Source organism: Malaya genurostris, chromosome 1, assembly GCF_030247185.1.
Source record: "Malaya genurostris strain Urasoe2022 chromosome 1, Malgen_1.1, whole genome shotgun sequence".
In the NCBI taxonomy this organism is placed as follows: Eukaryota; Metazoa; Arthropoda; class Insecta; order Diptera; family Culicidae; genus Malaya; species Malaya genurostris.
In genome coordinates this window covers 130404087-130431138 of record NC_080570.1, presented here as the reverse complement: position 1 = coordinate 130431138, position 27052 = coordinate 130404087, and the positions used below count along the sequence as shown (strand labels likewise).

Sequence of the window (27052 nt, the reverse complement as noted above, 5' to 3'; positions counted from 1 at the left end):
AGCATGATGGTGTTTTTCGGCATCTGAGCATGACGTTGTTCAGACAGCGGCGGCCAGCACTATAGCAGGGTTAAGAGGACAGTTAATTGTCATGTTTGAGCTTTGTTAATAAAAGAACTTTCAAAATGCTTTTATTTCTAATAACCCAAAATTCGAATTGAAAATATTATATAATGTTGTTCGTTATTGGCCAAGGTATACGTCATGATAACCTTGGCCAATAACAAACAAAATGATAGAATTCATTCAACGAAACTCAAAGAAATAGGTAATAAAAAAAATTAAACGATCGAACACTGTTCTGTAAACTGAACTAATCTGGATAACTGCAAAAACTCACACCGGAAAGCGACCCGATTGAACAGAGGGCGGTACATGTACGCTTTGCACGGTTCGTTGAGTTTTCTTTATAACCTTATGCGTGCGGTTTAACATTGTGAGATTTGAGATTTATTGCGTCAGCATAAATGAGTGTGCAGTAGTTTAGTGTGAGTAAATTTAACAAATGTCTCAAACGAAACAAAGTGGCGACTTCCCAAACGATTCTGTGTTTTATGTTTCATTGATGGGATATCGCAAACGAAAGATTGTTGGGATATCGCAAACGAAGATGACACTGGAGTTAGAAATAAATAATCACATGTTATTTTTCGTCTCGTTATCGACTCATCAGTTCAGGTGCAATATATGTTGGCACAATGCTAATGCCACCTCGTGATTCAACATAAACTGCTAAGCGGACAGGTTCCCCAGGTTGGCGGTTCAATGCATAGGACGCTGGTCTTACAAGCCAGTTGTCGTATGTTCGAGCCCCGACCTGGAAGGATTCTTAGTGTCAGTAGGATCCATAGTACTAGCCATGCAATGATTCTGTACACTAAGAATCGGCTGCGAAGTCTGTTGAAACAGAAAGGCCAAATTCCACAAAAGGAATGTAATGCCAAGACTTTGCTAAGCGGACACAAAGTAGGTCTTTTCTGACGCACCGAAAGAACGAAACAAATTGATGAGAATTTTGAATCGCGAGAAGGTAACAGCAGTGTCTCAGCATAAACTGTTACTGCACTGATGAGTCGAAGACGAAGCGTAAAATCAGTAAAATAGTCATGTGTCTTTGCACAAACCTCCAAGAGGTACCAAACCCCTAAAAGGCTAAAAAATCACATACCAATGTAAAACAAGATTCCAGATCTATCTTTACGTTTCGTCTTAGACTCGTCAGTGCAGAGCTGTTCAAAATGAACTGCTTACTGCGAACTTAAGCAGTCCAATTTGAACCGCTAAGCAGACGTAAAGTTATTGCTATTTATACCCAACCATAGAACTGTATTCTTTTCCATCGTTCGTCGGGTAAAGACATTTGAGATTTATTGAGTATCTTTGCCGCTTTGTTAGCCAAAATATATGACAATTCATGCTAATATTACCATATAGCGAGATTCTTCTAATTTGAACACGATTTGGAAAGTCCTTGCATTCAAATAAAAACACTCAAAACTAACTGACAAGCGGAACTGAGTTTCAACAATCAAGATTAAAACTGTCTGGTACAAAAACGACTCTCAATTATTTATGGAAAATAAAAACTTTAAAATATATTTCAATGAAAAAATTTGATAAAACTTTTGGCGTAACAGAATATTCCTTATAAATTCAATCACAAAAGAACGAGTAATGCAGCTTAGAATCGCGAATAAAACTTAAACACATTTTGGAAGCAGTTCAAAGCGTTTTCAAAGAAGTATTCAATAGAAAAAAAACAATTCTTTTATTGTTAACTCCAACTCCACTTAAGTAACACAATTTACTAATTGCATCGAAGCGACGCGTTCCTGACTTCAGTTAACTGGCTTCATCAGATTGCCAACGGTGGCCAGCAAAGTTTACACAGTTCTTCGAGAACTAAAACCGCAAAGAACCCTTTCCTCGGTAGCTGACACACGCCTGTATCAGATACACGGAATTGAACAACAGCCCCCTCTTTCATATCACTAGCGTAAATAGTAGAAAAGCTAATGGGAAAGCTTTGCCCAAGAAAAGAAGAGAGGAAAACAAACTGCCGCCAGGGATGCCGGGATTTCGGAATGTGTAAATCGTACATTTGTCAATGCATTTAGCAAAACTGATTATTTTTTTTTCGTTTACAGATTGCTCCATATATTTTTTCAAACACTGATCAATTTTTATTGAACAGGTTATTTGATTATGCTTACACATTTTTGGTTGGCAACTCTGACTCCCAGGCAAAACAAAAATTTTTCAGCCCGACCATCGCAAATGGATTCCAGTCGGGCTATTTTTCCACTTCAATTGTGCACCCTAATTGCATCGAAAGTGACAGTAATATCCGGTTTGGTTCTTGTTTTTTTTTTTTGCTTTAAATTTTTACACCATTTGGTTTCTTTTGCATTTGGGTCGGCATAGCATCGAACCAGAAAGAGTCTCACAAATTCGTGTTTCGTGTGTAAGCATGATTAAACGGTTAATTCTTTCAGTTCGCCACCTTGTCAGTAACTATCATCAATGGCCACCGGGTGGTAGATTGATGAGCATTTGAATGGAATCTTAGCGAGGCAGCGGTCCAACATTGGAATTCATCAGCTCTTCGAGCTACATGTGTGATTGCTAATCTTCATTTTCCTTCGGCACATGAAGTCAATCCACAATCGAGGTTTCAGTTTCAGGTTGAATTTGCTTATTGGAGGATGAATTTCACATTTCCAGGGTTGGTACGAAAAATTGCACCTTTTTCTGTTGTCGGATTTTACTCTGAAAGTCTGTTTTTCCTTCTCATATATCCTGATTAGTAGCAGGAAAACGCTCACAAGAGTTAGTTTCTATCAAACTTGCTCTCCAGTAGGCGTAAAACCTCCTCATCGTTTGCATCAACAGATTACATTCATTAAAATGATACATTTTCTTAAGCCTAGTGCAACTATAGCAACTAAATCTCATTTGCGTTGAATCGCTTCAATGCGTTTGACCTACCTTTGGTAATAAGGTGACCAGATAACAGCAGCATATTCGAGAGTTGAGCTAACGCAATACAGAACTTTCAAGCAATGTACATCAGAGAATTCGTTAGTAACGCGGAAAATAAATCCTAACAGCTTAAAGGCTTTGGATTTATTAAACTCTAGGTGCTACTTAAAATTTAACTTGAAATCCAGAAGAACACCCAGGTCCTTAACACACGATGCGCGTTCGAGAACAGTTTGTGAAATGATATATTCGAACTTGAATACAAACTTTTTGCGACTAAAAGAGATAATGGAACATTTAGAGACATTTAAAACCATTTTGTTTGTAACATCAACAAAATAATTAGTTAAATTTTCCAACTATTTTTGTAGGAATTCTGAGTCAGCTACGGATTTCACTATATGAAATATTTTAAAGTCATCGGTGAACAATAGTTGCATACACTCGATCGAAAAATTTAGATCGTTGAGATACACTAAAAATGTGAACGTGACTTCCTTGAAGAACTTCAGAGGTACAGTCTGTTACATAAGAGCATGGACACTGCTGTGAGAAAATGAAAAGACTCAACAAAAAAATCCTTTTGAATATTGTTTTATTAGAATATTATTTTTTTTATTTTACTTAAATGCAAATACATTAATAGCAAGTACAATCCCCTTCAGCGTTAATAATGGCTTGACACCTTCGAAACATACTTTGTCGAGATTTAACGCTTATTCTTCTGAAAAAGATCTCCAAATTTTGTAAATTCGGTGAGCAAGCTGCTTCAAATTGTTTGGTCGGTTCTTCCCAAGTTTCCTCTTCATTTCAATGGGTAGAACTTCATCATGAATATCTCTTATTGTACTTAACCCAACAAAATAATTTTTGCCTTTCTCTATAGAAAGGTATTAGAATTGCTGGAAAAACCTCGAAGACCCATAGTGTACCATATACCATTCGACTCAGTTCGATGAGATCGGAAAACGATATTTTACCCGCTCAATTTTCTCAGAGACGGCTGAACCGATTTTAGCAAACTTAGGCTCGTTTGAAAGCTACTGTCAAATGGCTGTGACTTCTGGTTCCGGAGATATAATGGTATAAGTGACGTAACCGACAAAATGTGTTGTTTTTTTTTACCGCGCAAGTTTCTCGGAGATTCGCGATATTGTTCATGCCGTTTGGATAAGCGTGGAGTATCGTGATGTCAGATCTCAACTATTAAATTCCTTGCGTACCCAAGGTAGACTATTCGATGTCCCAGTTCGAGACATTCTTGCTTGTCGTGACCTTTCTTACATGAAACTTCTTTATCATTTCATGAAGACAATTGAAGTTTCAATTTAATAATTAACCCTTTTGAGGGTTAGTTCTGACTCCTACTGCGTCCATTAGTTCATCCAATGGCAAAATTTTAATGAAAATGATGTGCTGATAAAAACAAACTCAAAATAGGTTACGAAATCAACAGTAAAATGTATAAAAATTTCAGCTTATTTTATAATTTATAGCAGCTAATCGGTTGGTTCAAATAATGTTCTTAAGTAGATTTAATAATAAATAACGAAATATCTAATATGATATTCAAAAAATAAGAGGAATATGTTTTATTAAACTCAAATCGTTGTGACTCTGTTAGTATTATATTAGGATAAGAATTCTATGTAAAAGTGATGCTACGGCGAAGAAAAACTTATGTAAATTGCCTTAAGAAACAAACGTATTTATGGAAAAAAAAAGTTTCTCGGAGATGGTTTAACCGATTTTAACAAGTCTAGGTTCGTTTGGAAGCTATTGTTAGGCCATTGATCAAATTCGAAGTTCAAATGGTTGTGACTTTTGGTTTCGGAAATATGGTTTTATAAGTGGCGTAACCGACAAAACACGTTGTTTTTTACCGCTCTTATATATAAGGGTGCCAGGATCACCTCTAGTTTCGTACAGCGCTAGTGTTCAAAAGTTTAAGCACTTTGAAAAAAATCCCCATGCAAAATTTGAGCTAAGTCTGACATGGGTAAGGGGTTCTACCCGGCGGTTGAGGTTTGAAAATTTTCGATCTTAAAAAAGCATCATCACATTAAATTTTCGAAATCAAACATTTTTTTGATGCCAAAAGTCTTAAAATTGTATGAAACGTCGAGATATAGTGTTACCTCGAAAAAAAAATTTTATTTTAATAATTATGGGAATTTTGATTTTGAGAAAAGTTCCAGAAATTCGATTTTTCAAAAGAAATTTTTTTCGAGATGACACTAAATCTCGACGATTCATGCAAATCTAAGAATTTATGTATCAATTTTTTTCTATTTCGGAAATTCTTGTAATTCTGGAAGTTAGGAAAAGAAACCTTGAAAAATTCACACAATAAAGACTGTCCCAGAAAGTATGGACGCACTTTGATTTCACTGTAAATAATTCACAAGTGTTAGATATTCAAATTTTATTCGATATACTGATAATATTAGACTACAACAACAGAATATTATTCTCAACATTTGCTACTTAGCCATTGTAGACTATCTGGCGCACCTTCTTGCGAATGTTCCTCGTTAAATTCCGTACAGACTTCTTGGCACCAAGTTTTGACACTTTTTCCAATCTTTTAAGAACTGTTGAATGGTTTCGGCTGCCGAGACATGTTTCCTAAGATGTGCCTTCGATAGTTGTGGGCAATTTGGTGGATTCATGTCTTTTGGGACGAAAATGACATTTTTGGTAGTATACCATTCTACCGTTGATTTCGAGTAGTGGCAAGAAGCAAGATCTCGCCAGAAGACAACAGGATCCTTGTGGCTTCGAATCATGGGTAGAAGTCGTTTCTGTAAACATTCCTTGATGTATATTTCGCTGTTGATTGAAGCAGTGGTGATGAAAGGTTTCGAAATCTTACCGCAGCTACAAATTACTTACCAGACCATAGCTTTCTTACCAAATTTTTCGCCTTCAATCGATGTCTCGGACTGGTTTAACACTTGCCCTTCTCGCACCGTATAATATTGTTGTCCCGACAAGGATTTGTACTCGAGTTTCACGTAGGGTTCGTCGTCCATGATTATGCAGTTCAAATTTCCAACAAGAATCGTATTGTACAGCTTTCGAACCCACGGCCTGATCGATGCTTCTTGTTTCGGACTACGTTTTGGTTGTTTCTGCTTCTTATAGGTTTGAAGATTCAAACGTTCTTTAGCACAAAAAAACATTTGACTTCGAAGTGCCCACATCCCGAACTGAAACCCCTCTCTTTTGCTCGAACGTCTTCAGAATACGTTTATCTAACTGAGGGTTAGCAGGACATTTTTTCGACCCGTTTTCGGTTTATCCTCAAAGGTGTTATCCTCACTGAACTTCCTGATTGCCTTTCGCACGACTTTTTCACTTACTCCTTCCAGTTTTGCTATCTTTCTCAGTGACAGTCCGCGTTCTGTTCATCATTTGTACACAATTTTTCGACGTTGTTCTGCTGAAAGTCCGCGCATTTCGAAACAAACTTCTGAAAACGAATAAACAACTGCACAAGTGGTTAAAGAAGAGTGTAAAAAACAGGACGCAGCCATAAAAATTGACAGATTCTGAACCATTGCGAAATGGCAGTGGTTTTGCGTCCATACTTTCTGGGACAGTCTTTATATCATCTTCTAAGACAGGCACGTACCCAGAAGGGAAGGGGCCGAGGGGTCATGGCCCCTTCCGAAATAAGATACATAAACAAAAAAAAATGTTTGATACCAAGCGAACAGTGTCGAAACTAAATAAAATGGAGATTAAATGCGGGGCAAAATAAACGACAATAATAATAAGACATTAAAATGATGACCGGAAATAGAAAGTGCACGAGCTTCCCATAGTTGGACACATACTTATTAAGGACTGAAAAGACGAACGCAAGCGCACTTCAAGTACTTGTTTGGCTGGATTTATTATAATTCGTCAGAGAACAAAATGAGTCGTAAAGATCATGATGCCGGTTTTCTGGGACTGTCATAGTATACTTTTAGAGGACAAGGATTAGTGTACATTAATGGAGCGAATCAAGACCGAAATCGCTGTAAAAGGGCCTTACATGAAGTACACGAGCATCGCTAGCATGGTCAAAACCAACGATTTAGAATTCCAATTACTTGTTCATCCATCTTGTTCACCTGATTTTGGCCTCGAACTACTTCTCAAAATCTATTACAACTCTTGCGAATTTTTGTGCTCTAGGAATTGACATTTAGAAGGTGTTAGGCATTAAGTTCTTTGCATTATTGAATGTGTTTTCATATAGCCGATATCTTCCATCAGACGTCAATATCAGAACATATATTGAAGAAAGTTTTTGTAATACCTGGTAACAACTCTGCTGAAATAGTAATTTGTACAACTCAAAATCGGAGAGTATAAAATCGAAGTTTTGTCCACTAAAGAAATCATTTGCAAGATCCGCCTCCTCGTAAACTTTGGTTTTGTCAAGGTGAAAATTCATCAATTCGGCCATTCTAACATACTATCGCCCATCGTAGCCAAGTACAAGTACAAGCGGTTGTTTGAGTTCTCCAAAAACTATCAGCCGGTGTATAGGGTCGGCTACCTCAACCAACATATACATTATGCAGGTACGTTTGCATACCACTTTTCCACTATTTCGGCACAAATATGCTATTACAGAGCCGAACACTTCTCTCCGGCAATTTTCCAGTCAACGTTCCTGTGTAATTTATCATTTTTCACTGAGTTTTTCAAGTCTTCGGAGCGGAGCGTGGAAACGGTCTGTGTGTGTGTGGCTAGAATTGCAAAGTATTTTTTTTACCGGTGATTTTCGGTTCCTTGTTTGGCAGGTTCCACGCCTCCCTCCGGCCGTACGAACGGATTAAGAAACCGAACGCTGCAGTGCAATTTCCAGCACTCGAAACGGAGGGACACGTTCTGGATCCCTTTCTGGTGCCTTTCCAAATGCTATTTTATGCATGGAAATGTGTTATCATTTCACCACCACCACCACCACCAACTCTTCGGAAGTAACATTAGTGGTTTGGCCCGTCGTCGCCGGACAGGGGTCGTAATTTACAACCTTCACCGAAATCGCGGTAAATTTAATAATGTTCCGCATCTCGAAACATACTTGCTCATTTTAGCTGTCCTGAATGGGGAGGGAGGGGGGTAGAGGTATAGCACACATGTTCGCCGGAAGAGTGCTTGACTGATGTGCTGCATACCTTCCAATTAACCCATTTGCCACAGCAATTATTCCGGGGAAAATATGAATACGAACACACACCACGGGTCATTCAAGAACGGTAGGCTTTTTGCTCCAAATATGTTACATTTTAATAAGGCGTCAACTGGTAGTCAGTCAGTGCACTTTAAATTTATTCATAGAACAAACACGACTCTGGTCATTGCACGGGAACCTGTGAATATGCAAGCCAAGTATCAGGCTATGTGACTTTGTCACGGAAGGAGTTTTTTGTATGGTAGTAGATTGACATTTTAGAATCGGTTGGCATGATGATAAAGGAACTGCTGCAGACCAATTTAACTGAAGAGCATATGAAGTCGCGCGAACGTAAACAAAGAATGGAATACCTAACACCCAATTTCATTCTAGAGTACCGACGCCAGTCTCATTGTGGTCGCAGTGCAAGCGGTGAAAATTTGGGCAATCGCCACAAAAGTTAGCTTGGCAGAATTACGACAAAGACAGAAAGTTTTGTCGAAAGAAAATTACACCACGAACGACTGTTTTAGTCGTTTTTCTACTATCAGACATATTTTCAACGGTTAAAAATTTAAGCCATGTCTTTTCATCTGTCACGCAACGGAACGACACAAGAGAAGCATTTTAGGTCGGAGAAAGTTTCTCAAAAATATTTGATTTGACAAGCTGTGATCGAGAAGCCAATGGTTCATCACTACCGGACCGAAAAACAAGGGAATATACCGTGAAGAATGTCTGAAGAAACGATTGTTACCATTCCTAATTTGGCCTGATTTGGCATCTTGTCACTACGCAAAAGATGTTTTAGAAATGGTACAAAACGTCAAACAAAAAAGATGTTTTAGAAATGGTACAAAACGTCCATGTTGTAGCGGAAGAGTCGAATCCACCTAACTGCCCAGAGTTGCAACTTATCGAGCTGTATTGGGCTCTCGTGAAGAAACAACTCTTTCATTAAAAACAACTAGCTACAACTAAAGAAACATTTTGAGAATCTTGCACAAAAGCAGCTAAATCGGTTGCAATGCTACAATCAAAAGTTCCAAACAACAAAACTGCGGAGACGCTTTGAGAAGCACGCTAGTCAAACATTCAATTTTTTGTACTTTGTGTTTCCAAATTTTACCGCTGAACCAACATCGGTACTGTTTCTCAACTAGGCACGCTTCACTCAAGCCAACGCCCACCTAGTTACTTCATTCGAGAAAATCACTCTCGATCCTTAATGGTTCTCGGTACAACTAAGATATTTTTTCACTTGGGTAGCGACAAATTGATGAACACATAGTTTGTTATACGACCGATTCTCTTTAAGAAGGTCATGTTGATGTTGGTGTCTACTGTCGTGAAATGAGACTAGGGCAGTCTCATTCGCTTGGTGAATACTGTCTTGTATTCTAAGCAGAAATCTACGCGATTCTGTGTAGGGTACAGCCAGCACTTCAGTAGAGAATCTGTGGTAAACGAATTCATTTTTGTTCCGACAGTCAGGTAGCTTTGAAGGCACTGAGTTCGAACGATTCACGGTCAAATCTAGTGATCACCTATTAAACTGAAATCGAAGACCTTAGCATTCAAATGCTGTTTACTTCTTGAATGGAAATAAATGGACTACTTTCAACTAGTTGGGTAAAGCACAGGATTCGTTCTTGGGCTGCATCCAAGCATACGAGCTACTGGTGAAACGCGTAACCTTGCGCTCAGACAAAAGCATTTTTACCAGATTTGAGTTCGAAAATGTCAAAATATCTACCGCATTTTTTCAAACATCATTGCAGTATTTTGGTCAGAGCTCTGACTGGACATTGCATACTCAACTTTCACCACTATTAAGCGTGCTGAATATTATTTGTTTGGCTTGTGTGACGCAGCTACATATCCGGGTTTTTGGTTCTCCATACTTGGCTGAGTCTGTGTATGGGGAGATAAAATTTACGGATATTCGATCGTTTCTCACCCAATATGGTAAGGAGTTACAGTCAGATGGGTGCATCGTTCTTCCTGGAATGAATGAATCCTTTCTGTTTCTACCCTAAACGGTCTTAGCAGATTGTTTGACATACCTTATGGGGTGCCGAATTTACTTCTGCTCATACATATTGCGAATCGTTCTGCATTCTTTCGGCAACGCAGGATGGTGTAATGGTTTTTGTAAAATCTCTAGATCCTCTGAGGGTTGGAGGTTTTTTTTTATTATATATGCATTTTGATCCCTACAGATCGTTCAGCATCTTTTCCGTTGCGCTTTTTGCCCACCTCACCTATTTCACAATTCCTTTCCATGTTACTTTTATTCTTCGCTTCCCATAAAAAAATGATGAAAAGTCATGACAAGAAACAAATCTTCAATCAACCAGGGGAACGTGGTCGTGAATACGAACGAAACCGGCACACTTCCTTATTTTTACGTTTCGCCTTCGTCTTATCCGTGCATTGGTAGTTTATGTTCGATTTTGAGACTTGGAAAAATTTTGAGATATTCGAAATCGAACTTTTTTTAAACCCAATATCTTAGAAATGCAAGAAAAATGGAGATTTGGTGTAATCTCAAAAAATATATTTGTAACAAAAATCAAAAATTTTCTAATTTTTGGGATAACACCACAGCGTGACGTTTCATGCATTTCTAAGACAAAGCAAGAAAACAAAAAAAAATCCGCGTAAAAAAACGGGTAGCTTCAGAGATCCGCGTAAAACAACGCATAAAAATCGCGCAAAAAAGACCTCAATTTGAAGGTTTTGATACCGCATGGGTACCGAGGTTTGTGCTAAATGCACATGACACATTTTATTTTTACGTTCTGTCTTCCACTCAACAGTGCATTAGCATTATTTCGGGAAAATACTACAAACTGAATTTCGTCGATTCTTTTATCGCATATTTCAATGGAACAGAATATCATATAGTTCTTCGGGGATCAAGTTTTGGGTCCTTTCCTCAAATTTCAACACTATTTTTTTTTACAAGGTGAAATGCATTTACGCACGGAGTGTGGGACTCTTCACAGGACTACCCAACTGTTGATTGGAACTACCCACTAAAACACCTTGGATCTCCAACCCTACCTCTCCGGCACCACCGCTAGATATTACTTCGGGGTGGAAGGCTATTGGTGCTCACAGCACCCTCCCCAGATTTGTGCAGAATGGCGATCAGCATCCTGCTCTGTTTATTCCGCTCGATCGTGAGCCGGAGTGCATAGTCGACCGCCTCCTGTTTTTTATCGGTATCGAAGGTGAAGGGCTCTGTTCGAGAACACTTCTCCGACTTTCCGCCACCCTCTAGCCGCACTAACAACGCCTCTCCTGTGTGAATTCAATAATCGCGTCGAGTTGTTTTATGACCGCTGTCATACTCGGCTTGACTACTTCCTTCACTTGCTTCCGGGACTCAGGCTGGTCCACTGGTTAGACATGGACATTGCTGTCACTCGTCCCCTCAGCTACCGCCTCGCTCTCTTCTCTCGCACCCGTTCTGGATGGAGACCTCCTCAAACCACCCCTTGCGAAAGGGTTTATCTCCTTACTCGACGCCGATGTTGATGGTGTAGAACTCATGTTTATAAGGGTCCCCCTTATAGCTACCGTCGAACCCAGCCGAAAGTAGTCGCTATCGTGATTCCATGTTTACCTATGCGGTGAAGTGAGGCCATGCGAGGGTTGGCTTTACGCTCAGAGCCAGATCAGCGCAAATCAGGAAAAGAGCATCTGAACTTACTTCCACCCAGGCATCTCAACCAGGTGACTGAAAGGGAGACGGCGTGCCATAAGGCCTGCCACGGTTTTATGGGACGGAAGGCAGCTGCGGCATTAGCCTACTCGCCATTTCAAGCCGGTTCCACCCTGCTTTACTGAAGGAGTAGAATACCGCAACTGTCAGCCCTAGCTTATCTATATATTCCGATCTACCGTATCGTATCCATGGATGGTGTGGTACCCAGTATGCCATAGTTAGGACCTCACTGGCGTTAGTCCTAACGTGCCGAGTCGGCACTCCTGCTGGGCCTGTGCACTGAGCGGCACACGATCGCTTTAGTAGGACTTGCTTGCGGATACTTGCAGCTTTTTATAGAGGATTAGCAGAGCCCACTGCCAAACCCCACCACATCCTAGGCAAGCCCTACAACTCGCAGTTGTCGGGGGAGGGGTCGTCAAGCCCTTAGACATAGTCCCTTCTGTCCCAGAATTTCAACACTATGGAATGAATTGAATGCAGTAGATCTGGCAGAAAATTATCACACTGCACTGTAATAATGGGTTCAAAATCAATCGAATTAGCCTATTCATATTAAAAATAAATTTAAATTAATAAGTGAAAAATCTGTTTTCGTTGCCTTGAAATCACAATTTTGTTGAAATTGGTATGTTAATACCTTTCCGCGGTTAAGAGTTATTTGACTTTTTCGATTTTTTGTAAGGCAATTTGAACACTAATTTTAATTAATTTAAAAAAATAACTCTATCTAAGATTTTTCTTCGAACTTTCCTCATTTTATAACCTTTCAAAAAGCGTATAAGATTCATTTTTATCGATCTGGCATCTGTTGAATATTGATATTATGTATTAGAATGTTGATTAGTTTTTGAGGAAAAAAGGACAATCATAACTTTTTAATTGTAGCTTTGTGGAGCAAAATTGTTGCGCCATAATTAGCTCGACAACGCTCTAGAATATAATTATCTCTCGTAAAACTGCTCTCAAAAATGTTAGAACTAAAAAAAAGGTAATTTAAGAGTCATTCTTCTTTTACTCTGAAAATTTGTTGTAGTTCGATCAAATTGAGAGCTACATTACAGTATAAGAGAATTCTATGGGGATCAAATTTTAGGTTCTTAAAAGAACCGATTTGTTTAATTTTGCTAATTTCAACACTTTTATGTGCCTTTTTCTCGAATGCAAAAATTCAACACCAGAATTTTGGTGCAATTCTTTGCATTTGTTTGGTGCGAACGAAATTTTATTTTTATTCGTCAAAAATCATAAATCATAGTCATGATTTCTTGAGATGATGAAACGATAGATATCATGATTATTTAATGATGATAGCGCAAATAGGAGAAAGTAATTGAATAGAATTTTGTCGAAGTTTTGTTCACTATGAACCGCGAACGATCGATCTCGGAATGATCTGACAGGATCTAAAATTCCTCCAATTGTATGAAATGTAAATCAAATCCCACCTGTCACCTGGTAGCATGAATTATGGTACTATTCCCTGAGGAGACTTAAATGAATCAAACCATTTAGATAAAACAATTCTTGAATATTTTGATAATAAATTCATGATCACTGGTTTGATTTATGGTCTGCAATAGCCCAGACTGCTTCTATCTAGATAATCTCATAGAGGAACACTACCTAATTTTTTTAGCACTAAACGATAATCCGATTGATGCCAAAGGGCGCTTCGAGATCCGCCGACTGCGGTAAAACTTTGCTACCACCAACGAATATAAATCATTTGCCACAAAATTACTCAATTATGTCACTCGAAAAGCAGAGCAACATCAAAACACCATAAATTAAGACACGAACATAATGAAAATATATACGTCGCTGTCACCTTCATAATATAATTCTTAGTCTTAGCCATTAGGAGAAACACATTTCCGAACGAAAACAACCGCGGAGCTCTTTTGTTCGAATGAAACTAGGAACTCTTTCCTCATATATAGGCCGTATGATGCATATAACTTTGTCCTACGCCTAATAAACTAACAAATCGAAGCATCATCTTCGTTGGTTAGTGTTAGAACGACCGCAGAAAAAAACGGCCAAACCAAACAGCGTGCCGGCCGACTGCATCATGTCTGTTTACTTTCACCAGAAGAATTTCCTCGTTTTCCAGTTTGGCTTCCGTCGTATGCCACAAAATTTTCTACCAGGTACAGACAGTTCCAACGCGCATTCTGTTGCTGCTTATGTTTCCGCAAATGGAACGCCCGGCGAAGATGCTCTCTTTTCCGGCATATTCCATGTTTTTTATGCGAACAGAGCATATATGTCCCATGACACCGGATAACGCGGGCAGATGTTGGAACATATGATTTATGGATCATCATCAGGAGTTTCGGTTTCTGTTTTTGATGAGTGCGTATTCTTGTAGATTTGACCACCACGAGGCGTGTGTCATGTTTAGCGAATGTAAATCAAAAGTCAGACTTCGAAAATTAGAATGAACTTTGAATCACCGTCGGAATCGATCCGTCATTATGTTTGGAACAAGCTAATTCGCTGGTGAAGGCTCCCGTCAAAATCGCATTTTAGCCCACCAGGTCAATTCAATCAATCAACACACTGACGCGAACCGACAGACCGGGGTAACATACGATGCGGTGTTGTACGACCAGGTGCTAGTGCCAATCGAGTCCAAGGTAAACCACTTTCCATGCAGTGATTGTGCGAGAGCGATACAAATTGTTCGGAGGCAAGAAATCTTCAGTTGCTACCAAGATAGGAGGAAAGGAGAGATCAGCTTCGATACTTTTACTTTGCATATTTCATGGTTCAATTTTCAATCAGACTCATAGAATGTACTTTGTTGGTCTGGTTTGAACCTATTTGAGCTTACGATAATAAATATAAATGTCTGCTCGAAGTTATTTTATTTTGTTTATTCGGTAACATTCGCGGAGTCAATAATACATTTGGGTTTGATCATTGAATCCCAACTCAAAAAAATAAATTTAAATATAAAAAGTGCGACTTGTCGTTTACGTCATTAATAAAATTACATAATTCGAACCGAAAATGATCGCCATAACCCTTCCGAACTTGATCAATGACCTCGCAGTAGTTTTTAAATAAGCCTTACTTTCCTAAGTTTTTGATTAAGCCTAAAAACGTTGAGCCATCTACGAGAAAAATGAGCGTATAGAAAAAAAATGCCACTTATACCATTATATCTTCGGAGCCGGAGAAGGCAGCCATTCGATCTCCGAACTTGATCCAGAACTAAATAGTAGTTTTCAAACAATCCTAAGCTTGTTGAAATTGTTTTAGCCATCTGCAAACAAAAAATGAACGGGGAGAAATTTTTTTAAAGATGCACATACAAAAAATACACATACCTTATGATCAAAAAAGAACCAGAATTTTTATTTTAAAATTCCCGCGCTTGTCCAATCGGTAAACTTTTATTCTCTCAACGTTGGCAACACTTTTATACACATTCTGTCAATTTTTGACGCATATCGTACGATTAGTTTTTGTTTGGCGTCTATACAAAGAAGTTGAAATATTTTCGTGTGGCGGTTTTTATAATGGATGAAAATTTAGAACAGCGGCTCGCCTTCGAAGCGCCATTCGGTCGATTGTTGTGCGGTTTCGACGTCATATTCATAGATCCACACCTCATCACCAGTTATGATGCATTCGATGAATGTGGGGTCACTATCTGCGTTGAAAATCATCTCTTTGGCCACATCAACACGACGCTGTTTTTAATGAAATTTAGCTTTTTTGGCACCAGCCGAGAAGCGACGCGTTTCAAACCCAAAACATCAGTTAAAATGTGTTCGGCTGATCCATAAGAGATGCCCGACAACACAGCAATCTCTCTAATCGGTACAGAACGATTTGGCAACACGATTTGCTTCGCCGATTCAATGTTTTCTTCAATAACAGATGTTGTTGGGCGGCCAGGGATCTCATCATGATCCAAGCTTGTACGACCACCTTTGAAGCGTTTATACCACTCGTAGGCCTGTGTTTTTCCTAGACACGATTCACCAAAGGCCTTTCCTAACATTTTCAACGTTTCGGAACACTTAAATCCATTTGCAACACAAAATTTGATGCACGCACGTTGTTCGAAATTTTCATCCATTATAAAAATCGCCACACGAAAATTTTTCAACTTCTTTGTATAGACGCCAAACAAAAACTAATCGTACGATATGCGTCAAAATTTGACAGAATGTGTATAAAAGTGTTGCCAATGTTGAAAGAATAAAAGTTTACCGATTGGACAAGCGCAGGAATTTTTAAATTAAAATTCCGGTTCTTTTTTGATCATAAGGTACAAACTGAACTCTGGATCTGAACCTGGATTCTGCATCTGGATGGATGGAATTAAATGCTAGAATCTGGAACTGGATTCAGGGTTACCATATTCACAGATTTTTCTGCAAAACCACAGATTTTTTGCCTATTTTGCCACACAGAATCTGAGTCACAGAACACAGATTTTATCAAAATCACAGTTTTCTACAGATTTTTATGAATAGTTCATAAAAATGGCAGATTTTCAAATTTTTTTTTACAGATTAGGATCGAAAATATGCAACACAGATGAAACACAGATTTTTCAAGTTAATACACAGATTTTGAAATGGCAACTCTGACTGTATTCCGACCACGGATTCTGAATCTTGGATCTGGATTTTGTAAATGAATTCAGAAACTGAATTCTGAAGCTGAATTCAGGAATCAAACTCCGAACATGACTTGAATTCTAGTACTTGATTCTGAGCCTGGATTCTGCAACTGAATGCTGAACTCTGAACCTGAATACTGGATCTAGAATCTAGAACTAAATACATACCCAGTATTCTGGGTCTGAATTCTGAACCTGGATGTTGGAACTGAATTTTGGAACTGTATTCCGAATCTGGAACTGAATTCCGCATCTGGAATGTGGAGCTGGAATTTGAACATGGATTCTGCATGCCTACCTGGATCCTGGAAATAGTTTTTGAAACTGTATTCTGAACCTGAACTCTGGACACTGACCTGTATTCTGAATCTGAACCTAGGTTCTGCATCTGAATATTGATTTTTTAGCTAAATTATGGACCTGAATTTAGAACCTGATCCTGCCGTCTGTACCTGATCCTGAAGTCTGGATCAGGATTTTGAACCTGAATTCTGAACATGGATTCTGGAATATAATTCTGGATCAGGAATCTGGAACTTGATTTAGAAATTGAATTCTGAAACTGAATTCGGGAACCAAACTCTGAACATGACCTGCGTTCTAGTACTGACTTCAGAACCTGGATTCTGCAACTGACTTCTGGAACTGATTTTTGAATCCGAATTCATCATCTGAATTTTGAGCAAGGATTGGGATTTTGCATCTGAACCTGCAACTGAAAGCTGAACTCTGATTTTGAAGACAGGATCTTAAACTGAATTCATAACTCGAAATCTGGAACGAAATCTCGAATTAGGATTCTGGGTCTAAATTCTGAACCTGGATTCCGCAACTGAATAGAACTGATTTTCAAACCAGAAATCATAATCTGAATTCTGTACCAGGATCAGGATTCTGCAACTGAATGCTGGACCCTGAACCTGAATACTAGATCTGGAATCTGGATTTGAATCTTGTATCAGTATTATGGGTCTAAATTCTGAACCTTGATTCTGGAACTGAATTCCGGATCCGGATCATGGAACTGAATTCCGTATCTGGAATCTGGAATTTGAAACTGTATTTTGCATCTGGAATGTAGAATCGGAATTTAAACATGGATTCTGCATGTCCACCTGGATCCGAGAAATAATTTTTTGGAACTGAATTCTGTACCTGGATTCTGGATCTGCATTCTGTAACTGTAACTCTGGGTTCGGGTTTGGAACTAAGTTCTGGATCTGCATCCTTCAACTGAATTCTAGATACGGATTGTGGAAATGAAGTCAGGAACTGAGTTCTGAAGCTGGATTCTGCAACTAAATTCTGGGACTGATTTCTGGACCCGAATTCTACACCAGCATCTGGACTTTGCAACTGGACCTGCGGACCTGAATTGTGGAATCTCAGCCTGAATCCTGGAATTGAATTCTTAACGAAAATTCTGAGCCTGCATTCTGGACCTGGATTCAGAAGCCGCAAACCGCTTGCCTAGTACAATATTTTTGCAAAGTTATGAGCAGAATAGAATTCAATTTTTTTTGGAATTAAATGCTGTACCTGAATTCTGGATCTGGATTCTGTAACTGTAATTCTGGGCTCGGATTTTGGAATTAAATTCTAGATCTGGATCCTTTAACTGAATTCTAGATGCGTATTGCGGAAATGAAGTCAGGAACTGGATGGTTCTGAGCATGGATTTTACAACTCAATTCTGGGACTGATTTCTGAACCCGAATTCTACACCAGGATCTGGACTCTGCACCTGGACCTGCGACTGAATTGTGGACTCTGTGGACCTTAACGAAAATTCTGAGTCTGCAATCTAGGCCTGCCTTCTGATTAAACCTGACTTTTGCTCAAGGATCCTTCTTCAATTGTTATCTTGTATTCTAGAACAAAATTCAGGAGTTGATTTATGGACGTGAATTCTGAACGTGGACCTGAATCGATCGAAATGACGTACGTCCTTCGCAGGCTAGAGAATGAATGAAACGGATTCGATTTTTAGCTTTTATGCATGATATCAAAATTGTCGAGTTATGAGTTTTTCTATTTTATGCTCATCGATTATGATAAGTTAATTGTGATTATCTCGTACTGGTGAAAATTTTATCATAAATTGCTGAATTCCGATAGTGTGGAGAAAAATTGAATTCCGATAGTGTGGAGAAAAACGTACCATTCTCCCTCATGGCTAATATTGAAAAGACGCCCGAAAGGAAGACGTCTTCACACCAAAACATGGTTTCTCTACCTGAAGCTGCAAATCGCTTGCCTAGTTAAATATTTTTGCGAATTTATGAGCAAAATTGAATTCATAGCTCTTGGGGACATCTCTTCGAGTCGAGACAGCCTAAAGCCCACTTTACATACTTTTTGTACGCTATCAGTGTGTATCCTGACTACCTCTTCAGAACCTTTCTAGATAACTTCCGACCTTATGGTTCGGAAATTTGAGAATGGTTTAGAGACCGGTTTTATCAGGTTGCTAGCACGATAAGAACGATAGCTTTCAAGTAGTTTGTTGTTCACAGCATCGTTGGAATCGTATCCGAGATTTTGTAATCGTCTTCAATTCTTTCCAATGGAGTTGCCAATCCTAAGTTCCACAACGATGTCTATTCTGACCCTACCGAACAATGGTTTTTCACTGATGATTATCATTTGAGGACACCCCTTGCAATAGATCTGGTTGAATTCGACAATTGTTGAATTTTCATTGTGGGTGATTAAAATTAATTTCATTCTGTAACAAACTTCATGAATCGTAACAAAACCATTGCCATTGAAAGAGAAAATCATCCCAAACGATCTACTACCAAAACATAACCAGAACCGACCACTTGAAGCACCGTAAAAAGTCGTGCTTCCAGATATTTAACGGATCAAGCTTTCAAGCTTGTAGTATAAGTTCTCCGTTAAGTACGTTCGAGGTTCTACTTACAATCTTAGGAAAACAGCCATTGTTGAAAGTAAAACACATCAGCTTCTTCAGTTTATATAGAAAAATGAAACAAACCTACTGATATTGCTCTTTTGCAGTTTCGCCCAACGATACCGAAGAAAACTGATTTTGCGTTTTGCATCAATGGCCGTTTTTCTAAGATTGTCAATTGCTCTTTGAGAAGTGTTTGTTACACGTGTGTAAAGGACCAATGCACTGTCATGAAAAAAAAATTCCTACCGAATTTCCATCAACAAACGATAACGAACACAGATCTTTTTTGCAACTCAGAGATGACTAAAATGATATTTGTAGGGAGAGGAGATGAGCATTTAAACATGCTTTTAACCTTTATAAAGATACTTTTATCCTTTATAAAAAATTGATTTGATTTGATGAGCAAATCACGAAAATCATTGTTAGACACTTTTTGCAAACTCACCTTTTTTCAAAGTGACCCCTGAACAAAATAGCAAAATCGAGGCACAAAAAAGTGCATATATGTGTGTATGGGCGTAAAATCCCGAAGTTACGCAGATTTCTAAAGTTATGGGATTTTTTACGTACATAACCGAAGTTATGCAGTTTTTTAAGCGAATTTCGAATTTAACGAGAATTTGTTTCGCAGATCTCCGGAGTTTTTTTAAGCACATTTCCGAGGTTACGCGGTTTTTTCGTAAATTACCGAAGTCACGCATATTTCCGAAGCTACACGGTTTTGTTCTATGCGGTACGTATCTCTTGCGTAAACAAATACTGCAGTGTGTTCGCCACGCTTCTCATTCAAAATTTATCTGCGAGTCTGTTTATGTATTTTATGTGATAGTTATATTGGTTAGACGTTTTTCCCGGATTGAAGAAAGTCACAAGTTCGAGTTCTATCGGTGTAGCCATATTTTCTACATTTTTCGTTCGTAAGTATTTTTTCCAGTCTAACTTATAACATCCGGAAATTTTGCTAGTGTTTACTACTGTTGAAGAGGCTTGAAAAGCTTAAAAAACTACAGGACTCAAACTCGAAACATTCTTAATTCCGGAAAATCGGACAACCAATTGAGCTACGCTGGATGGGATGAAATACAACTACGAAGGCAACTCCATTCTAAAGACTCCGTACATTTTGGGCTGCTTTGCCAGTGTTGTTTAGTTAAGCCCCTAGAATCCAATCTCACACACGCACACTTTGGTAGCATTCGTCAACCTTATTTTTCTCTAAATCCTTCCGAAGACTACAATATGTGAGGTTTTTGGAAACAGTTCGCGGATTCATTTCCAACCAGCAGGTGAATCGTCATCATTACTTTTGAAACGCCGGAGAACTTACTAAAATAGGTAACAATAGATCAGCAATACAAATCTCTAACGACGATTTTATCAGCATGTCCCAATTCCAATGCAACTAACTATAAAACGTGTGAGAGTGAATCTATGTTTTTTTTAAATCTTCCAATAACCACCACAACTAACCTGCATTAACGGTCGATAGCTGCGTAACGCCAGCGAGCAGCACCAACGATACAGCCGCAAACAGCGTCCAAACTGATAACACCCGGCTTGACCCATTAGGTCTAGCTCGCGAGTACATCGTAGCAGTGTCGCGACGCCGCAACATTCTGGCTGCTGATGCGTAAACTGGTTTGCCCACACCAACGTCAGCGCAGTGCTCACTGGAACGGCACCCCGAGCCGGCTACCATAGTTTCCTTTCGGGCTAGCTGCCGATCTAGACGATGAACCGTGAGTCGTTCGTGAGCTTCCATTTTTCGATGCTCTATTGCGCAGCCTTGCACATATTATTAATCACTATCACTAAGCCTATTTCCGTAATACTGCTTCGTCAATAAATAACCGACCGAGTAGTTGTGACTGATGAGGTTTTTTTTTCTTCTACCAACCGTTGCTGGGTTTGATAAGAGTAGAAAACTCGTTCCACGATAACAATGAGTTGGACCCGTTTATCACTCTTATCGGGAAGGTAGTCGATTGAGAAATCCTCACAAAGCGCGCGCACTAGGAAAAAAAAACAACGTTGGGGCTTGTTACAGCACCACACCGCAATCTAATATTTACTCGCGGCCATCACTCAAACGATAAGAACACGTACCAACAATGCATGTGCTTCATTATTTTTTCTTACAAACACAGCACAAACACTTTTTCATTACTCTACGTATTACCGATCAACTCTTTCCGAAATAAGACTACAAAGTATACCGCACTAGATTAGTCGCTCACTTGAAGAGCTACATAATTCTTTTCTTTTTGCTGCAGTTAAGGAACATTTGGTTGTAGCTTCGTGACGCTGAAAACAAAAAAGAAAATGAAAATAGACTGATAAGTGACAATTAATATTGCTTTCAGGATTTGGTACTAGGATAATTTGGCTCGAACAGATTAAATTTAGGGTAGCTTGTTTTCCTTTTTGATTCAAATATGTAAATGAAATTTCTAATGTCCTCATTAATATATTTTACTTTACTTGCAATTTAATACCACAGGGGCGAGAATGAAAAAAGAACCACTCCGTCAGTGTATGGTCTGAGCATGTATGAAGTTCTGCTCAATCGAGTTGCCTTCTGATTTGCGTTTCATCACTCCCAAGGTAGTTTAATTGGCAGATCGTATTTTATAGTTGAAAAAAGGTTGCCGGTTCGAGTCCTATGAATATCATTATATTTACTGTTTTAGTCGTCAATCGTTTTCCAATTTTTTTTGTTTCAAGTCCTGACAAAAGTGTAAGAAAAAGTTCGATAGTTTTTAAAAGCTTTTAGTGTACTTTTGTTACCAAACGCTTACTATAATTGATTCTAACTCCACCTTATCGGTAATTTTTTAACTCATTGAAATCAAATTTCTGGGGTACATATATTTTTAGTTATTTGTGGGTGTATTGACACAAAATACTGCAAAGTCAGAACTAGTTCCATGATAAGCAAAAGGATTACCTAAACAAACTCAGTACATTCCAGTGTTGAGTGCGATCATGCGAGTGCGAAGACACCGACTCAAAAAAACATCAAAACACCGTTATCTGGAAAACGTAGTAAACACTAGCAACGTTCCCGTTTTTTCATTGCCCTTTGCATTCTCCAAAACAAGAACACAGATCGCAGACTTATGTTAAAGGTTGTTCTTTCTTTTTTTTCTTTGCTTATTCACAACACTAAAATCGAAATTCAGCCACTTTTAGCTTGTTTCTCACGGTCGCACGGTCGACTGACATCACACCCAGTGAAGAAGAAGACGAACGGCCAACCGACGATGGCGCGGTAGATCGAACACACACCTGTAGGATTCTGTTCGCTTTGCTTGCTGTCTGTATCCTGTTACCACCGCGGTAAGCAGCTCAAATCATCAGCTGAATAAATTCCTTCACTATATAGCACTTTGTTTAAACTTTGCACTGCTGACAGATAGAATCCGTTGGCAAACGATTATCGCTACCCACCATTGCACAATTCAAGTTTCGATGAAACAATATACTCCACTCACATCTCACTGAATTTATTCAGTCCTGCGGAAATTTGATCTCTCCGACTACCAACGATGATCGTACACGAAAAAACGGCAAACGATTGCTATTCTCCAGCACTAGTTGTATTTGTATTTGTGTTACTAGATCGCTCGTTCTTTTGTTTCACATCATCTTGCACACGCTTCAAGACGGGCGGCTTTTGGCTAGCCTCTCAGCTAGTGAAGCTGGATCAAAATCGAACTTGTAGTGGTAAACTGATCGGTTCTTGTGAATGAATTAACACCACTACCGCCACCGGTGCGGGCACATGTAACGGTAAAGTGTTGAACACCACACAACACTACCAGAAGACCAGATATTACCTGAACAGCAACACGTCAAAACATCTACCGGAGCACCAAACGCGACGACGGTCCAAACACTACTGGTGGAACGTTGGCCGCCGTAGCATAACGGACTGCTGTATCTCGCTCGCGTGTTTGTTGTTCTGTATTTTCGCTGAAGTTTGTGTACGAAGTGGAAAGCGGAACGTAGAAATGAATGAACATGCCGGTGAGTAAAATGTATTATACACGACTCAAGCAATGTACTGAATAATGCAATATTTTTAACTTATCTTGAGTAGCCCTATATGATTCTGCAATGTTCGTTTTTTAATGTAAATAATCATTTGGAAACGGAATTCTGAAAAAATGTGCTATTCGCTGGGAGTTAGTCATAGCAGTAAACGAAAAGAAAGCTTTTCTCGTTCGCCTGATGTTATAAGCTATAATCTATTTGCAATCGTTCGCCTGTAGTTACTCTTCAAAGAGGTTGTTGACAGTTGGCTTATTGGCCATTACAAAAAAAATACGACAATTCGATAGTCCCAAGTCAAAAGGGCCTAACTGCAAATAAGAACCTCTCTTTGTTTACTTTCTCTTTTGATTATTACGCCGCAATTGCAGCAATTTCTGAAAAGTTTCCAATATAAATCGAAAACTTGTGGTTTTAACTTAAAAGTTTTGCGCATTCTTGCGTCAAATATAAAATAAATCCGGAAAATCGCAAATAAAAAGTAAACAAAGAAAAGTTGTTATTTACAGTTAGGCCCTTTTGTTGTGGGACTATCGAATTGCTTTAGAGCAAATTCAGCAGCTGCAAGATTCATATGGGTGGTCTATAATATAACTGAAACTGAAACAAACGTATCCCCAGCAAGCCGTTTTAGTTTTATTTATTCGAACAGCTCTAATGTCAAATTTAAAACTGGTATACACTGCCGTTCTATTTTTTTCTATATTTGAAACACAGATAAAACGCTGCTGGGGCTGCCAGTTTATTTTGCTATAAATTCTAGATGTAAATTTCAAAACTGTAATAATATATGCATCTAGAACTAGAACACTCCTGAACATACCCTTAGTAGGGTAACAGAGGTATTTTGGCCCACTTTAGGATTGATTTTATTTTTGCCCACTTTATAAAAATATCCACCAATTGTTGTAATATCTGTGCAAAACCCTTCCGCAATAGTTAATTTAATGTGATTAGCATCAAATTGATGCAACATGGGTTATTTAACATCAATTAAATCTATAAAGTTTGTTAGGTGGGCCAAAATATATGAAGTGATCAAAATACCTCTGTTATCCTACACTCAATCTTCGAACTTCATGAGAACGAATTATGACTTTCAGACATAGAGATAATAAATGGATTCCGTAAATTTGTCTTATGATATGCAGGGGAAATTCTTCTAAATTTAACTTCAGATATTCATAAGATATAAGATCATTATTTTCGTAATATACTGAACTCTATTGTGTAATTTTATTTAAGAACTTGTTTAACATATTTTGTGACAACTGTTGAAAACATTTGGAAAACAGTTTCAATTGGTTTATACTGAAAATATCTTCAAAATGTTCGCATCAAATGGAATAAACTTTATTTCTCTTTCGTTATGATACATTTTTGATGCATTACCGGAAAATTTCCCTGAAACAGTAAAATATGTTAGAAATGAATTATTTATAAATTTTATCGGACCCAAAATCATTCTTTCTTCGTATACTTTTTTTGACATGACTTAATCATAAGACAATTACGAACTTTTGATGAGATACATGAAGCGAACAATTAGAACATGCTTAGATAATAATTAAGCCAATCTTAAGACTGCTTATGAAAAACTCCACTTCCTTATAAAATTGATTTTTGCTTTGTTCATAAGCCTTAGTCTTATCACAGATAACAGATAAACAGGCACGAACAAAAACCAGGCTCGAACAAATTCTGGTTGGCTGGTGGATTATATCTTACATGGAGATTGTCCAGATGACGCGGGTACTTCGATGATGGTCGTATCCTGTTGTTCCTGTAGGTCCACGGGAAATACTCTTCAGATTGCTTATGTACTCAAATCTTGGTGCGCCTCTTACCGGCGTTTTTAACAGACATCTTATGCTTTTCCACTGGAACTGTCATTATTGAGTATTTTAATAAAATTAGTGACTGTGTCCGAGAGAAGGTTATTGTGTTACATTTTTCAACGTTTGTTGTATTGCGATTTATAGCACACATGTCTGAAACCCAAATTTCCATCTGTAGAGCACAAGGCTTGTGATGATGCGATAGATTTTAAGATCATCTACATTGCTACTTTAAATTATGCTAATTCACTGCATGGATCATTCGCAAATAACATGAAAAGGAATAGTCTGAGGAGGCCCCCTTACACCGATTCGTGGAGAACAGATTTCCATACAAACTTACTTTCTGGTTCCGGAAGTAGCGGTATAAAATTCCAAAACAAAACTCACATTTCAGAGATGACTTGAGATTTGGGATAGATAATAGTTCGAGGAAGCCAAATCAAGTGAACAAGGTGGATGATCAAGTAATTGGAACTTTAAACGATATAAATAAAAAAAACGATATAATTGGAACTCGATTTAGGGCTTTTAACTACAATGGCAATGCTCAATTGCTTCGGTCTAAAATCGCTCAAGCTTCGTTCTTAAATCGCTTCCATTTTTTCTGGTTGAGGTAGTCCTACAAAAGTACACTATGACAATCTCCGAAAACCGTTCTGTCCGAGTCATTCAGTCTCCCTTTGAGGCACTCGTACCGCTTCCAAGTACTCGTTATGTTTAAATGAATTCAAAAGATCTAAAAAATTAGGTTCCTGACAATGAACGGTTAGACATTCACCCCGATTCTGCAATCCGACGGATTTGTGATACAAACGAATCTATCAGCCCGGTGACAAGGATAAGGCAAGCAAGTGTTATCGTAGCCAACATCTGGGGCATTTGATGGGCAATCAGAGCGCTCAGAGTATGGTAAACAAACATTCGAGCATTTAAAATCTTAGTTTCCTTACCGTAGTGATGATATTCTGATCGATAATTTGTGGGGAAGTGTGGTAAAGGGTACTGAATAAAAAATATGTAGTTTGTAATATCCAATTTTTGTGCGCCATTATTCTTCATTGTTCTGGTTTTTGCCGAATGATGCTGGCCACAGTTACATGACGTCATAGTAGGGGGCTGGAATCTATACATTCGTTCGAGTTCGAATTTTGCATTCTTTATTCCGTTCGACTTGTATGATTCGATCGACTCTCGTTCGGGAACACTTGAAATTTCGAACACTTACCATCAAAGCTACTTACACCAGGGGTTCCCAAACTATTTTGTGTCATGGACCCCTTTACTAAAATTAACTTGGGCCTCAGACCCCCATCAACAAATTCTTTTGAAAATTCAACTTCTTGCTTTTTTAATATTGATGTGAAATACTTACCAATTCCGCGGATGGTAAAATAAACACAACTTTTTTAGCGTAAATATTTCAAATAACAACTTATATCAAACAATAGGAGGTCGAATTCTAGACCTCGTCGACCACCAATGTCAGTTTTTGCTTACGTCGACCCCCGCAAAAAGGATATCGACCACTTTGGGAACCCTTGAGTTACACGTTCTATATTATTTATATTATTCATTTCTTAGTAAACGAAACCGTCACACTTGTATAAAAAAATTTAGAACGATTCTAAACCGAATAGAAATAATACGTACGCAAGTCGATCGAGTAAGTTTCGAAAATTGAGCAACTCGAACG

General features: G+C 38.5%; 1 protein-coding gene across 9 annotated transcripts in view; it reads right to left on the bottom strand.

Annotated features, from left to right (window-relative positions):
• Positions 1–23352, bottom strand: part of LOC131425786 (protein sidekick) — a 249008-nt gene extending 225656 nt beyond the window's left edge. For all 9 annotated transcript variants that reach the window (XM_058587934.1, XM_058587936.1, XM_058587937.1 and 6 more), the window contains exons 1-2: positions 22413–23352; positions 20936–21769 (exon numbers count right to left, since the gene is read on the bottom strand). In XM_058587934.1, the coding sequence (XP_058443917.1) occupies positions 20936–21227 (292 nt within the window). In that variant the 5' untranslated portion in view covers positions 21228–21769; positions 22413–23352. The remainder of the gene's footprint in view (positions 1–20935; positions 21770–22412) is intronic.
• Between the last annotated feature and the right edge of the window lie 3700 nt (positions 23353–27052).